Source organism: Hemitrygon akajei, chromosome 4 (genome assembly GCF_048418815.1).
Source record: "Hemitrygon akajei chromosome 4, sHemAka1.3, whole genome shotgun sequence".
In the NCBI taxonomy this organism is placed as follows: Eukaryota; Metazoa; Chordata; class Chondrichthyes; order Myliobatiformes; family Dasyatidae; genus Hemitrygon; species Hemitrygon akajei.
Window position 1 is genome coordinate 77,117,347 of NC_133127.1, and position 14,153 is coordinate 77,131,499.

Below are 14,153 nucleotides of genomic sequence, written 5' to 3' on the forward strand. Positions count from 1 at the left end.
ACATGAACTACAGGGTTCAGTCTACCAACCGCGTCGACTAAACCTTGCCCAAGTCCCAAGACTCCAGCAGCAACGACCAAGAGGGAAGGAGAGATCAATGGAACGCAGGAACCTTCCTCCGGGAGCCACGAGCAGAAGAGAGAGAGACTGGTCGCTCGCAGGCAGACGACGCTGAGCACACACTCACTGATTTCAAATCATCCTCATTGATTTCAATCTTTCTCGACGCTCTAATCGGCAAGAAATGATTTGATCATCGGCGCGCACCCTGTCTCCAGGCTGCACACTTTGCTCGTCACCTCACCGAACTCCCTCAGAGACAGCAAAGCACCACATCACTCAGTCGGCCCGTAAACACACCATCAAACTGTAGATCACTAGTAGCTGAATCACATTTGAAAGAAGTAGTAGTAAGGGAAGTAAAAGAAGTAACTTTGTGAACTGTCCGAAGGATGGTGCCTTTGGTCATGTTGTTCACTGGCATCAGTTGTGATCTTCTGCTATTCTGTAAGGAAACTCTTCTGGACCAGGGTATCCAGAGTTTCAGAAGAGTACAACCAAATAGGATTAAAATCTTCCATTTCTTGTGCCACAAAATGGAATATTGGAAGCTGGACTACATTATCAGTCTTCTTGCCTCTATAAAGGGTTTTCTTTCACTTTGAAAGCATAGAAGACTGGCAAAGAACACAATGGGATATAGATCAGTCGTAGATATGCGCGGAGAAATGGCAGATGGAATTTAAAGTGGACAAATGTGAAGTGTTGCACCTTGGTAAGTCAAATGTAAAGAGAGAGTTGATGAGCAGAAGGATCTTGGGATCCAAGTTCATAACTCCCTGGGAGTGACTACACCGGTTGATGGCATATGGTATTCATTCCATTATAATCGAGGCATTGAGTTCAAAGTTAAGGAAGTCATGTTGCAGCTACATAAAACTCTAATCAGACCACATCTGCAGTAATGCATGCAGTTCTGGTTGCCCCAGTATAGGAAGGATGATGAAGTCTTGGAGAGATTGCAGAAGAGCTTCACCAGAATGCTGCCTGGATTAGAGGGGCTGTGCTATAACGGAGGTTGGACAGGCATGTGTTTTATTCTCTGGAGAGTCAGAAGCTGAGGAGAGATTTGTAAGAGACATTGATAGAGTAGACAGAGTTGAAACGCCTAATACCAGAGGACATACACTTAAAGTGAGAGGGGGTCATTTCAAAAGAAATGTCGGGGCAAATATTTACACAGAGTGGTGGGTGCCTGAAATGCACTGCCTGGGGTAGTGGTAGAAGTAGATCCATTAGGGACTTCAAAGAGATGTTTAGATAAGACATGAATGTGAGGAAAATGGAAGGATATGGACATTGTGGAGGCAGAAGATATTATTTTACCTGGCCTTTTGATTACTAATTTAATTGTTTTGGCACAACATTGTGGGCTAAAGGGTTTGTTCCTGGGCTGTACTGGTCTATGTTCTGAGTCCTAGGTTCAGTTTTGGGAGAGATTACTTTGCCAGGTCTCCATTTATCCAGAGCAAATCCTTCCAAATGACTTGTGAGATGCCCCTCTCCCGATTATATGAACTCAGTAGTGAAAGTCAAGGCCACATCACATAATAATTATGTGAGTCAGCCTACCGGAGAAAATGACCAATCAGCTCAACACACGTCACACCTCCCTATTCTGCATAAACATCAGTTGTGATGAAATGGACTTGGGACCAAAAGAAATCTGTTAAGATGTTTCCACATGGAAAACCTTTGCAGTTGTGCTCAGGAAATTTTCCAAATCAGAATTATTACTTTACTGGTAACATTTTAAACACATATTGTGCATTTTATTGAATATTTCTTGTACTCAGTTGAAACTAAAATGAACTCAAGGAACCAAAGTTGATAGTGGCTCCTAAGCATAAAGTGTAAGAGTGTAAATGAAGTGATTATAGATACTTACTGACCTGCTATCTACAGGGGACCTCGATGTGTGGCTCGGTTTGACTTCGAAGGAGACCAGCCTGATGAGCTCACTTTCTTTGAAGGCGATGTTATTGCACTGAAGGAGTATGTGAACGAGGAATGGGCTCAAGGAGAACTCAAAGATCGAACGGGAATTTTCCCACTGAATTTTGTCGACCTTATTGAGAACCTACCAACCTCTGAGCAGAAACCTGTCCAGAATTCTCCTATGCCTCCAGGTGAGGGACTACCGAAGTGTACAATGTGTTGGTTAGATCGTACTTCAATGATAGTGAGTAGCTTTGCACCTGGTCCCTTCCAAAAGACATATCGTCCTTGCAGAGATTTACCAGAATGATACCTGGACTCTGGGTTATATTACAAGGGAAGATTGAATAAAACAGTTCAAATTACAGACAGTTTCAAAGGTAAGAGGAGATTTGGTCCAAGTTTTCAATATATTGAGAGGAACCGATAAGAAAGAGGAAAATTGTTTTTGTTGGTTGGGAAGTCTAGGCGATGGAGCATTGTCTAAAATTTAGAGCCAGTTTATTTAGGAGTCATTAGGGAAAGATGAGCTCTTTTTCTTTCCCTGGGGAAACTCAGTTGTAAAAGTTTAAGTAGATCAATAAGTACGTGTCTAACATTGCTAAGTGAGTATTTGGAAAGCTGTTTATCATTCACTAAGTTTATATACTGTAAGCACTATTTGATTGTTAACTTGCCACATGATATCATTCTGAGAAGTAGCCAGTTTTGTCCCTGGCTATCTATACTAAAACAATAAAATTGTAAATGTTTAATAGATATTGTTTTTTTCCCTTTGGTATCCTGGAACTTAGACCCATTCCAAATTACATTGAAACAAAGCTTGTTGCATCTTACTTTTGAATGTTGGCTAACACATTGCTAATGAACTAACCTAATTAGTTTCAAACCGCTCGAGTTAGGAATGCAAATCATTTTTAAAATATATTATTGAATCTCTCCTAAGGTTCTAACAGTGTAACAGGTGAAAGAGCAATAGAGACCTCCACATCTAATCAGGTAAGTTCACATATGAGATGACCATATATCTATTATGTATTCAAATAGCTACATTGATACAAGTGTCAGAACACCTTGTCTGCTGTCTCATGTTAATATAATTGAGAATTTTACCATTTCTACTGAATGAAGTATGAGCATCCTTTTACTGAAGTGCATCTAGCTAATGAAAGGTTATAAAAGCTTAATTTATTTTTAACTCGGACTTTTATACTCAGGTGACTTTCATTTATTTTTATTACATGCTTATACATTGCTTTGGAGATATTGCTTTATTTGTTTGTCAGGCTGAAAGTAATGAGTGTTCAGGCACTTGCACAATGCTTATGATCAGAGAGATAGTTTTCTACACATTTTTTTAAATGGGAGAGGCTGTATTTGTATTGTGAGAAATATGCCACTGTGAGGCAATAGTAACAGATCTTTCAGCAGTACAATACTTCCTGTTTAATCTAGGTTAAATAAAGTCATTCTTCATGCTTTTCTACTGCTGTAACAAATTTTATTTTCCTCCACGGTGGAAACAAGCTAACTTTTTCTGTATTCTCTGCAGGTTGGAGACTTGGACCTGCAGTGGTGTGAGGCACTTTATGATTTCAAAGCAGAAGCTGCTGATGATCTACCATTTAAACGTGGCGATCGAATTCTCATCTTGGAGCAGATAGACTCTGAATGGTGCAAGGGAAAACTTAATGGTATCGAGGGAATTTTCCCATCTGCGTTTGTTCAAATTTGCACAGGTATTGTTGCAAATAAAACCAGGAATTTACAATAATTACACCATAGAAATAGTCTTTCAGTGCTGGGGGTCTTTAATGATGGACGCCCATTATTGTTGTTTATATTATTTTCATTAATCTGTTGGTTTATTAATGCAGTAGACCTGTGAATGGCAGATCACTATTCTTAATGAGGACGTTTGGAGTTGAAAACAGAAGTTGCGGGATCTGTGTATTGATGTAGATTTCTCCAATTCTGTGGTTAAACTTCTTACCCGGTGACTAGGATTAGTTGCTATTTTCAGGCTGCATTGTATTCCCTATACACTGATGTCCAAATTTTGGTTGCAGCACACAAACACTAGGGATGGTGGAACTTTTTTTGTAACTTTAACTGTCCAGCTGAAACTTAACTCCAGATGCAGCATGAATGATTACTGGGCAGATTGTGGCTCGGTTACAAGTAACTTGTATCAAAGAAGTGATGAGCAACTGAGATTGAGAGAGAGAAAACCTACAATTTATCTGAAAGTGTTGTAGGCTAAAATGCGACCTGCATTTTTAATATTTTTGCATTAATCTTTTGTCAGGAACAACCAGCCCTGTGAAGCAACAATCCTCTGAGGATAAAAGAGGAATGGCAAAGGCGTTGTATAACTTTGTAGGGGACAATGAAGATGAGCTTAACTTTAAGGTACGTAATATTATCAGATCAATAATGTAGTTGATTATCGAAACCGTAAGGAATCAAAGCCAGAGTAGGTTCTTTGAACCTTCACATCTGCTTAATGATTTCATAAGATCATGCCTCAACTCAACTTCCCAGCCAACTATCCCTTCATCCCCTTGTTCTAAACCATTTCAGTCTTGAATACACTGAACAAATGAGCTACCATTGCCCTATGGTTGAAAACTCCAAAGATCTGCAACACCTATTATAAAACATAAGCAAAATATGTTGATTGTATTATGTGAGTGGTTGAGCCCAGCTAAGAGAGCCTTGCAGTCATACAAACTGGCAGTAGGTCCATTGGCCAACCAGTGAGTCCATGTCAACCGAGGTTCCCTTCTAAGCTAGTTTTGCCCATGTTAGCACACATCCCTCTAAATCTATTATGTCCGCTTCCTGTCCAAGTGCCTTGTAAATGTTGTTGATGTACCTGACTCAACAACTTCCTCTGGTAGCTCATTCCATATACCGACCAAGGTCTGGGTCAAAAAGTTGACCATCAGGTTCCTATTAAATTTTTACCTCCTCAAGTTAAACTTATGCCCTCTTTTTGATTCCCCAAGTCTGGGGAAAATACTGCATGGGTTCAACCTATTTATGCCCCTCAGGATTTTAAATAGCTCTGTAAAATCATCCCTCATTCTCCTCAGCTCCAATGAATAAAGTCCCAACATCTCTGTATAACTCAGGTCCTCAAGACCTGGTAACAACTCTGTAAATCTTCCCTGCACTCTTTCAAGATCACCCTGCCACAGGAAGTCAGTGGCATCTTTCCTATATCAGGATGACCAAATCAAAATACAATATTATAAACACACACACAATGCTGGAGGAACTCAGCAGGTCAGGCTGCATTTATGGAAATGAGTCTTGGCCCAAAATGTTTAATGTTTACTCTTTTCCATGGATGGTGCCTGAGCTGCTGAGTTCCTCCAGCATTTTGTGTGTGTTGCTTTGGATTTCCAGCATCTGCAGACTTCCTCGTGTTTACAATATTATAAATGCCACCTTACTAACGTCTTGTACAATTGCAAAATAACATCCCAACTTCTATACTCAATGCATTGACTGAGGAAGGCCAGCATGCCAAATGCTGCCTTCACCATCCTGTCTACCTGTGATGTCGCTCTCAAGTTTTTGTACTTCTAGATCACTGTTCTACAACACATCTTTGGGCCCTAATATTCACTATTTAAGAATACCTGATTTGTCCTCCCAATAATGTAACACCTCACAGTTGTCTCAATTACACTAGCTGATCAAGATCCTACTCTAATTCTTGGTAACTATCTTCCCTGTCTACAACACTACCTATTTTAATGTTGTTTGTAAACTTCCTAACTTATGTTACGTATTCAGGCAACAATAAATATATGTGAGTTAGGCAAGGGTTTTTATAACAAATAACACGTTTATTAAACACTGAAAACAAACCCCCCAAAAGTAAACAAACACTAACGTAACCGGAAATCAGCTGCTGTGCGGCAGCTTAACAGTTCTTAAAGCGATGCAGCTCAAACAGTTCTTAAAGCGATGTTGCAAAAACAGTTCTTTAAAAGTGGTATGCCAAAAGTTCAAAATGCTCAGTCCATTTTAAAAGGAGAGACTTTTTAAGGCAATTTAAATTCTCTTCCACGTCGTTTTCCTTCATTTTCCAAAGTCGAACTCTTCCCACGAAGAATTTTATGAAACGTAACGGCTTAAAGGCACTGACCTTTCCTTTATCACACTGTCCTCAATCTTCTGCTATCCCGCAGAGATTAACACGAGAACAGTCAACGAAATCCTTCCGAATAAGGATCAAACAAGGTCGAACCTGTTTCACCGTCGAAAATCGATTCTCCTCGATCTTTAACTCCCGAACTCCGATCTTCACTGTCCACTAGCAGTATTGTAAAGAAACTGCTGGCAATGACCTTTTAAACTTTAGGCATTAGATAAAACTTCATCTTTCAACTAAACTGCGTCATAACATTAAATCACGCAGTGGCATGAAGTCAACATGGCAAATCCAGCCACGAACTGCCCCACCTCACAGGGTGGGGTCTTCCTTTTATACCTGTAAAAAAAACCTGTCACATGATCTCTACTGGCGGGAAAATGACGTCACTCCACCATCACAAGACCATCACCTCAAGTCCAGTATAGCTTCAACCCCAGTCACGTGACAAGGGTACCACTGTCACGTGTCACGGGTACGTAACACTTGTCTTGTACATTCTCACCCAAATCATTGATACAGATGACAAATAACAATGGGACCAAAGTCACAGAACACTGCGGCACAGAAATAGGTCTTTCAGCCCATCCAGTCTGTGCCGAACCATTAATCTGCCAAGCCCTGCACCCGGACCATGGTCTTCCATACCCCTACCACCCACGTACCTATCCAAATTACCTTTAGATACTGAAATTGAACCCGCATTTACCACGTGCTGGCAGCTCATTCCACACTCTCACCACCCTCTGAGTGAAGAAGTTCCCTCTCATGTTCTCCTTAAACATTTTTCCTTTCACCTGTAACCCACGAACTGTAATTGTAGTTTCACTGAACCTCAGTGAAAAAAGCCTGCTTGCATTTACCCCTCATCATTTTCTATACCTCTTTCAAATCTCCCCTCAATCTTCTACACGCCAGGAAATAAAATCCTAACCTATTCAACCTTTCCCTTTAACTCAAGTCCTCAAGTCTCAGTATCATCCTTGTAAATTTTCTTTGCAATCTTTTCAATCTTATTTACATCTTTCTTGTAGGTAGGTGCAAAACTGGACACAATACTCCAAATTAGGCCTCACCGACATCTTTTACAACTTCAACATAACATCCCATCTCCTGTACTCAGTACATTGATATATGAAGGCTAATGTGCCAAAACCTTTCTTTACCACCTTATCTATCTGTGGTGCCACTTTCAAGGAATTAAGGATCTGTATTTCCAGATCCCTCTGTTCTACTGCACTCTTCAGTGCCCTACTACTCACCGTTTAAGATCTACCCTGGTTGACCCTCCAAAATGCAATACTTCACACTTGTCTGCATTAAGTTCCATCTGCCATTTTTCAGTCCATTTATCCATCTGGTCCAGATCCTGCTGCAAGCTTTAATAGGCTTGTTGACTACACCCCCAATCTTAGTGTCAATGGCAAATTTGCTGATCCAGTTAATCACATTATCATCCAGGTTGTCAGTGTAGGTGACAAACAACAATGGACCCAGCACCGATCCCTGCGGCACTCCACTGGCCAGGCCTCCAGTCAGAGAGGCAACCATCTGCTGCCACTCCCTGGCTTCTTCTGTGAGGCCAAACTCTAATCCAATTTACTACCTCGTCTTGAATGCCGACTGAACCTTCTTGACCAGCCTCTCAAGCAGGACCTTGTCTAGTGCCATGCTGAAGTCCATGTAGGCAACTTTCACTGCCTTGACTTTATCAACTTTCCTGGTAACTTCCTTGAAAAATACTATATAAGATTGGTTAGACATGGCCTACCACGCAGAAAGCCATGCTGACTATCCCTAATCAGTCCCAGTCTAACCAAATGCTTATAAATCTGATACATTAGAATACCTTTCAGTAACTTTCTCACTACTAATGTCAGGCTCACCAGCCTGTAATTTCCTGGCTTATTCTATATATTAATGTGCAAGGATACTTTAAACCCTCTGTACAGTGGCATTCTGTAATTTCTCTTCCTGTTTTCCATTCTTCCTAACAAAATGGGCAAGCTATTTCTGGACATTATATTCCACCTACCAGATTTTGCCCACCCCCTTACTTTCCAAAATCATTTTGCAAACTCGTCCTGCCCTCCTCACACCTTGCTTTCTTATTCTGCTATCGTAAGCAAATTTAACCATGGTACACTGAGCACTTGCATCTATTTCATGTAATTCATCATTTTAGTTGAGGTCTATCGTTGAACCCTCCAGTACCCCACTAGTTACAACCAGCCACACAGAAAATGACACTTTTGTACAACTATTGTTTTCTATTATTTAGGCAATCCTTTTCACATCCCTCCCACACAATGCCACGAGATTTTGCCTCATGCTTTTTTAAGTGGCATCTTATCAGAAGCTTTCAGAAAATCTCAATACATAATAACTGGTTATCCTTTATCCATCTTGCTTAATACATTTGTCATGATATTTCCCTTTCATAAGACCCTTTTCATTTGCTTTATAGATATTTGACTAATGACTAAATCGTGTCCATCCTCATAATCCTGTTGTCCTCTGCTACAATTTGGTTCCTTTTTGTTTCCCCAGCTCGAATGTCCTGCACTGTCAACTTGCCTGTACTCCTTCAGTCCCTGCTGTCATCCACAAAAGCTACAAGTATCTGTTGGATGAGATAGGGACTCGGTTACATGTACAACCTGACAGCCTCAGTGATGGTCAGACCCTCCTTTCCCTGCCACTGACCAAATCTACAGAACCTAACTTGCAGGGTGTGACTGCCTCCTGCAACATGTCTGGATAACTTTCTCCCTCTGGATGTCAGATTCCAGCTCTGGGCCAAAATTCATCAAGCGTCAGAGATTGACTGCGCAGTGATCTAAACCAATACCCACATTCTGCACCTTCTACCCTGCTGTGTCTCTTACAGGAATTATTAAAGTAGCAAATACTTTTTTCAAACAACTGTTTAGAATCTTTATGATTTAATCAAGTTAATAATCTGGTTTTACAGTATCAATTTAGATTAATTTTTTACTGAACTGTAAGTTAGAATGAACTTCTAAGGTGAAGGGAGAAAAAGAAATACTGCTTTTCTGTGGTATAAACTTTATATTTTTTTCTTTACATTTCTCAAGCTTTTGCAATGGATGCCATTGCTGGAGGAGCTTATTAATTCAGCTCTGACTTGTTTTTTTAAATATCTACACAGCAGTTCATTCTTCCTTTGCACCTAATTCTGATGCTTTGCCAAGCTCTGACCTCTACTCTTTTCCGAATGCACTTATGATCTTAGTTGAAAACCATATGCTCTTTTTCTCACCAGGAACTTATAAGCAAGCCCAGCCAAACTGTGTACTTTTTCCCTTCAGTAATATGTCATTTGAAACTTGTCACAAGCTCACATTAGTAAATGAAGTGTTTTTGTGCCATTGGCAAAGTTAACTTCAAGCGCAAGATCCAAGTTGAAAGCATACAAATGCAGTCATTATATATTATAGACATGGTATGAAGGCAGAGAGTTTTTAACTGTTTTGCCTCACTTAAAGTTGAAAGCTTCATCGTCAGCCTTCTGCAATTAGGATTGTAACTGATGGAGTTTTTTTTTTCGAACATGCATTGGAAAGGTACAAAGTGCAAGCTTAATGTAATGGAGATTGGTGAGAAGAAATATTAGAACAGTTCAATTTGATGTTGAGATATATCCTAGGATACGCTGGGGCACATCAGTCATGTAACCTGGGGTCATCGGGTAATCGGATCTTTCAACACATCCTCACCGAGTTGATAGGCCCTGGTTGGTGTCCCAGTAGCACTGGACCACAGGTCCCATTCTCCTTGATCCACAGTCATCCGGGGGCTCGCTCAGCAGCCTCTGTCACTGTCCTGATTTATTTGCAGCCCACGTAATGCCAAGGAGAGAGTAGCAAAACCTGTACAACACACCTCACTTTGTGCCCTCCACCCCCGCCTCTGGCACAGCTGTATATCACACAGAGAACAAAACAAATACAGTAATGGGTGTTGTAAATAACAAATAACAAATGTTGCAAAATGTGTTAGCTTTGTAAGACAACACAACATAACTTTTTGAGAAGTAAAGCTGAAATTTAAGATATTATTAAAATTAAGGGGAATAAACTGTTGATTTTACTTTCCTCCTGACACTTCTCTACCAGATTCTTTACTGGAAAAATTGAGGATAAGCTCTTGATATCTAAAGAAATCGCACTCCAATGAAATTAAGGAATTAATTTTCTTACTGAAAACAATATTCATTGGGTACAGCATTATTGCTCTAGTTACAGAATCTAGTTGCATGTTGAGTAATATCAATGTTTTTACAACTTTTACCTCGTATTCCAAAATTTTATTACTTGATTCTGAATTACAACCTGTTCTATAATTTTCACTTCACTTGATACCCGCTGATAAAACTCCCTTTGAATGCATCCTTCCTGCAGATGAAACAAAAATAAGTAACTAGAAATATTGTCCAAAAATACTCATTCTTTATGTCGGACTGACTGACTGTGCAATGTGGCTGTGCATTCTTGAGCATAATTAACTTGTTGGAACATCCCAGTCAAAAAATATTAACAGAAATCTGAATGGATTTTTCTCCCAAAGGTTGGCGATACAATAATCCTGCTGGAATCCATAGATGCTGACTGGCTGAAAGGGGAACTACAGGGAAAAGAGGGGATATTTCCCAGGAGTTTTGTTCAGGTTCTAAAAGATCCATTGTGAAATTCTCTTGCTGAGAGTGAAGAATGAATGTGTGGAACAGCACTGAACTCTGTCAATCATTTATTTGTACCAAAGGAAACACAAAGCACATTGGAGTCTGGGACATGAAAGGTTGAAACAAATTTAGTTGCTGTTGTTGAAATGATTAACTCAATGTTCATTTACCTGTGAACCAAGACGTACTGCAGTCACTTGGAAGCAGTGTATGGATGGTGGCCAGGGTTTGTACTCTCAACACTATACTGCAGATAATTATACTCCATGCTTTTTATACATTGGTATAAAATGACTTTGGAATGAAGAACACAATCTTGATATACTGAATCCAACACAGTATGCAGGTACTAACAGTGAATGGGCTGGTTTTCCCATTGTTGCTGCCATCTTTAACTTGCATACACTTTTTAATGTAATGTCTATAAAATGCATCATTGCATGTTATTTCATATCCTTCTGAATTGTAATTTTTAAAGTTAACATGGTTTATATATATATAAAAAAAAATAAAATTGGTCTTCAAGATTTGCCTGAAGTATTATTTAGCAGTAACTGGGCATTGGTAATAACAAATGATTTTTGGTGTGGATTCTTCGCCACTGGTATTTCTAGGTAGCATTTGCTTTGTAATAAACTTTTCAATAAATAATATTTATTTCAATACTTTAAGATTTTTTTCAGAAAAGATTTTGACTATTAAGAGTGTGACTATTTAGTACTGTTGGTAAATTTTCCTCTGTGAACTTGCGTAAATTGCACCATAACTCTCTCATACTAAACCTGTATTCTAACACATATTTAATAGCATGGTGAAAATTGATTTCAACAATAGTGCCATCTTGTGGTCGTGATCCTTGTATTTTTTTGACAGAAATACTGTATTTCAGATGTACATCAGTGTTTTGGTATGGAAAGCTTATAGCGCTGTGATATGTAGAACACATTAGAAATAGATGCCATGAGCTCCAAAAGAAGCATACTTCAAAAGGCCATTGGGAGATTCAAAATTGTTGGAACATGGGGTTATTTAATAAATAGATGGGTAACAAGCAGGCTACGGATCAAAAATTATTAACTCAACCAAGTAGTGTTCTCCTTGGTACTTGGACACTAACAATTTGAAATCTGGAAATTAACAGAATGATATTGTGTATTGTTAGAGGAATTGAATCCAAAAGTGGGAAGGTTATGTTTCTATTTATGAGGTACTGGTGAGACCACTCTTGAGCACCCAGTACAGTATGAGTCTCCTTGTTTAAGAAGGGATGTTAATGCTTTGGAAGCAGTTCAGAGAAGGTTTATGTAGCAGGGTGATTCTGTGAAAAGGTTGGACGGATGGTGGGTACAATCCTCCCTATTGTTTCTACCATCTTTCGTTTGTCCAATACAGAAACACTGGAGGTCCAACTATTAGCGCAACAAAGATGAAGAAAAGTTTGTGTTTATCAACAGTCTTGAGACAAAAAAAACTTTCACTATTCTAAGTTGCAAACAAAACCAGACATACTTTAATATTCAGGCAGTGACTTGTTACCTTGGTGACACTGTTACGTAGCAAGTGTCTGTGTCCAGAAGAAAAGCTTTGTCTTTGCATAAACTATTACTTAAAGATTTCCTTTCCAGCTCACTGTTTGCTTGAAAAATTCAGCACTATAGCTTTGGAAAGCAATTGCACTCAGTTTTTGCGATATCGTTGATTGTAGCTGACAGCAGAAGGGTAGGGAATATTTAATGCAAGGCACAGCAATTTAAAAAGACAAGGAGATACTAATACATTTATGGAATTAATGTTTAATTCACAAATTAATTTCAGGGTAACACACACCACATAAATGGAACAGAGGGATATGTCTCTGGGAAACCACATGGCAGCACAGAGTAATAAAGAATACTTTGAGAAAAATGGGATTAAAAAGAGAGATCATGGTGAACCCAAATCAACTCTGGTTAGATCACAATTTTGAGTGTTTCCAGCTGTCATACTGGTTTTATTGAAAAGAAATCAAAGCATTGAAACAAATGGAAAGTAAAGACTTACTGGAGTGATACCAGAGGTGAGAGGGTATTCTGAACAAAAGAGGGAACAGGATAAAGCTTATTTCACAAGAGGTAGAGGGGTAATCCAGAGAGGTATTTAAGACTTTTGATAAGGTACTTACAGGAGAAGCTTTCAATTGCTGTGACTCTCTGACGGTGGTGTCTGAAAAGAGGATGCTGTCCAAGTTGCATGCCATCTTGGACAATGTCTCCCATCCACTCCATAATGTACTGGTTAGGCTCAGGGGTACATTCAACCAGAGACTCATTCCACCGAGATGTAACACTGAGCGTCATAGGAAGTCATTCCTGCCTGTGGCTATCAAACTTTACAACTCCTCCCTCGAAGTGTCAGACACCCTGAGCCAATAGGCTGGTCCTGGACTTATTTCCACTTGGCATAATTTACCTATTAGTATTTAATTATTTATGGTTTTATATTGCTATATTTCTTCACTATTCTTGGTTGGTGCGACTGTAGTGAAACCCAATTTCCCTCGGGATCAATAAAGTATGTCTGTCTGTCTGAAGCTCAGATCTGGGACCATCAGTACGATATTCAAAACTTAAAAATTGGATTATTAATAAGTGTTTGGATGAGCACTTGAATTGCCAAGGTAGAACAAGCCATGCAATGGTAAACAGGATTAGTACAGGTAGTTATTTAATAGGTGGGGTAAATGTGGTGAGCCAAACAACCTGCTTCTCTGCTTTAAGGCTCTATAACTGTAAATATGAAGCAAGTCCCTTTCTAAATTGTCTGTCGGGAAAGTGCAAAAGAATAAGTAAAAGAAAGCACTACGATTTTTAAAATAAAAACTATATATTTCAGAAGACTAGGAGTTTAAAATTCTTTAGATTTGATCCCTGACAGTTCAACAAATCTTGATTTAAAATAGCGAGAACACAGTGTGCAATTTTGGTCACCTACCTACAGGAAAGATGTAAATAAGGTTGAAAGAGTACAGAGAAAATTTACAAGGATGTTGGTGAGTCTGGAGGTCCTGAGTTATAAGGAAGGATTGAATAGGTTATGAATTTATTGCTTAGAACTTAGAAGGTAGAGAGGAGACTTGATAGAGGTATACAACATTATGAAGGATATAGATAGAGTAAATGTAAGCAGGCTTTTTCCACTGAGGTCGGGTGAGACTACAACCAGAGGTCATGGGTTAAGGGTGAAAGGTGAAAAGTTTAAGGGGAACATGAGGGGGACCTTCTTTACTCGGAGGGTTGTGAGAGT

The 14,153-nt window shown here is 39.3% G+C and overlaps 1 protein-coding gene across 3 annotated transcripts in view; it reads left to right on the plus strand.

Annotated features, from left to right (window-relative positions):
* Nucleotides 1–11,398, plus strand: part of sh3d19 (SH3 domain containing 19) — a 132,582-nt gene extending 121,184 nt beyond the window's left edge. For all 3 annotated transcript variants that reach the window (XM_073042902.1, XM_073042900.1, XM_073042903.1), the window contains 5 exons: nucleotides 1,966–2,189; nucleotides 2,945–2,997; nucleotides 3,551–3,737; nucleotides 4,307–4,410; nucleotides 10,757–11,398. In XM_073042902.1, coding sequence (XP_072899003.1) covers nucleotides 1,966–2,189; nucleotides 2,945–2,997; nucleotides 3,551–3,737; nucleotides 4,307–4,410; nucleotides 10,757–10,876 — 688 coding nt within the window. In that variant the 3' untranslated portion in view covers nucleotides 10,877–11,398. The remainder of the gene's footprint in view (nucleotides 1–1,965; nucleotides 2,190–2,944; nucleotides 2,998–3,550; nucleotides 3,738–4,306; nucleotides 4,411–10,756) is intronic.
* The last annotated feature ends 2,755 nt before the right edge of the window (nucleotides 11,399–14,153 follow it).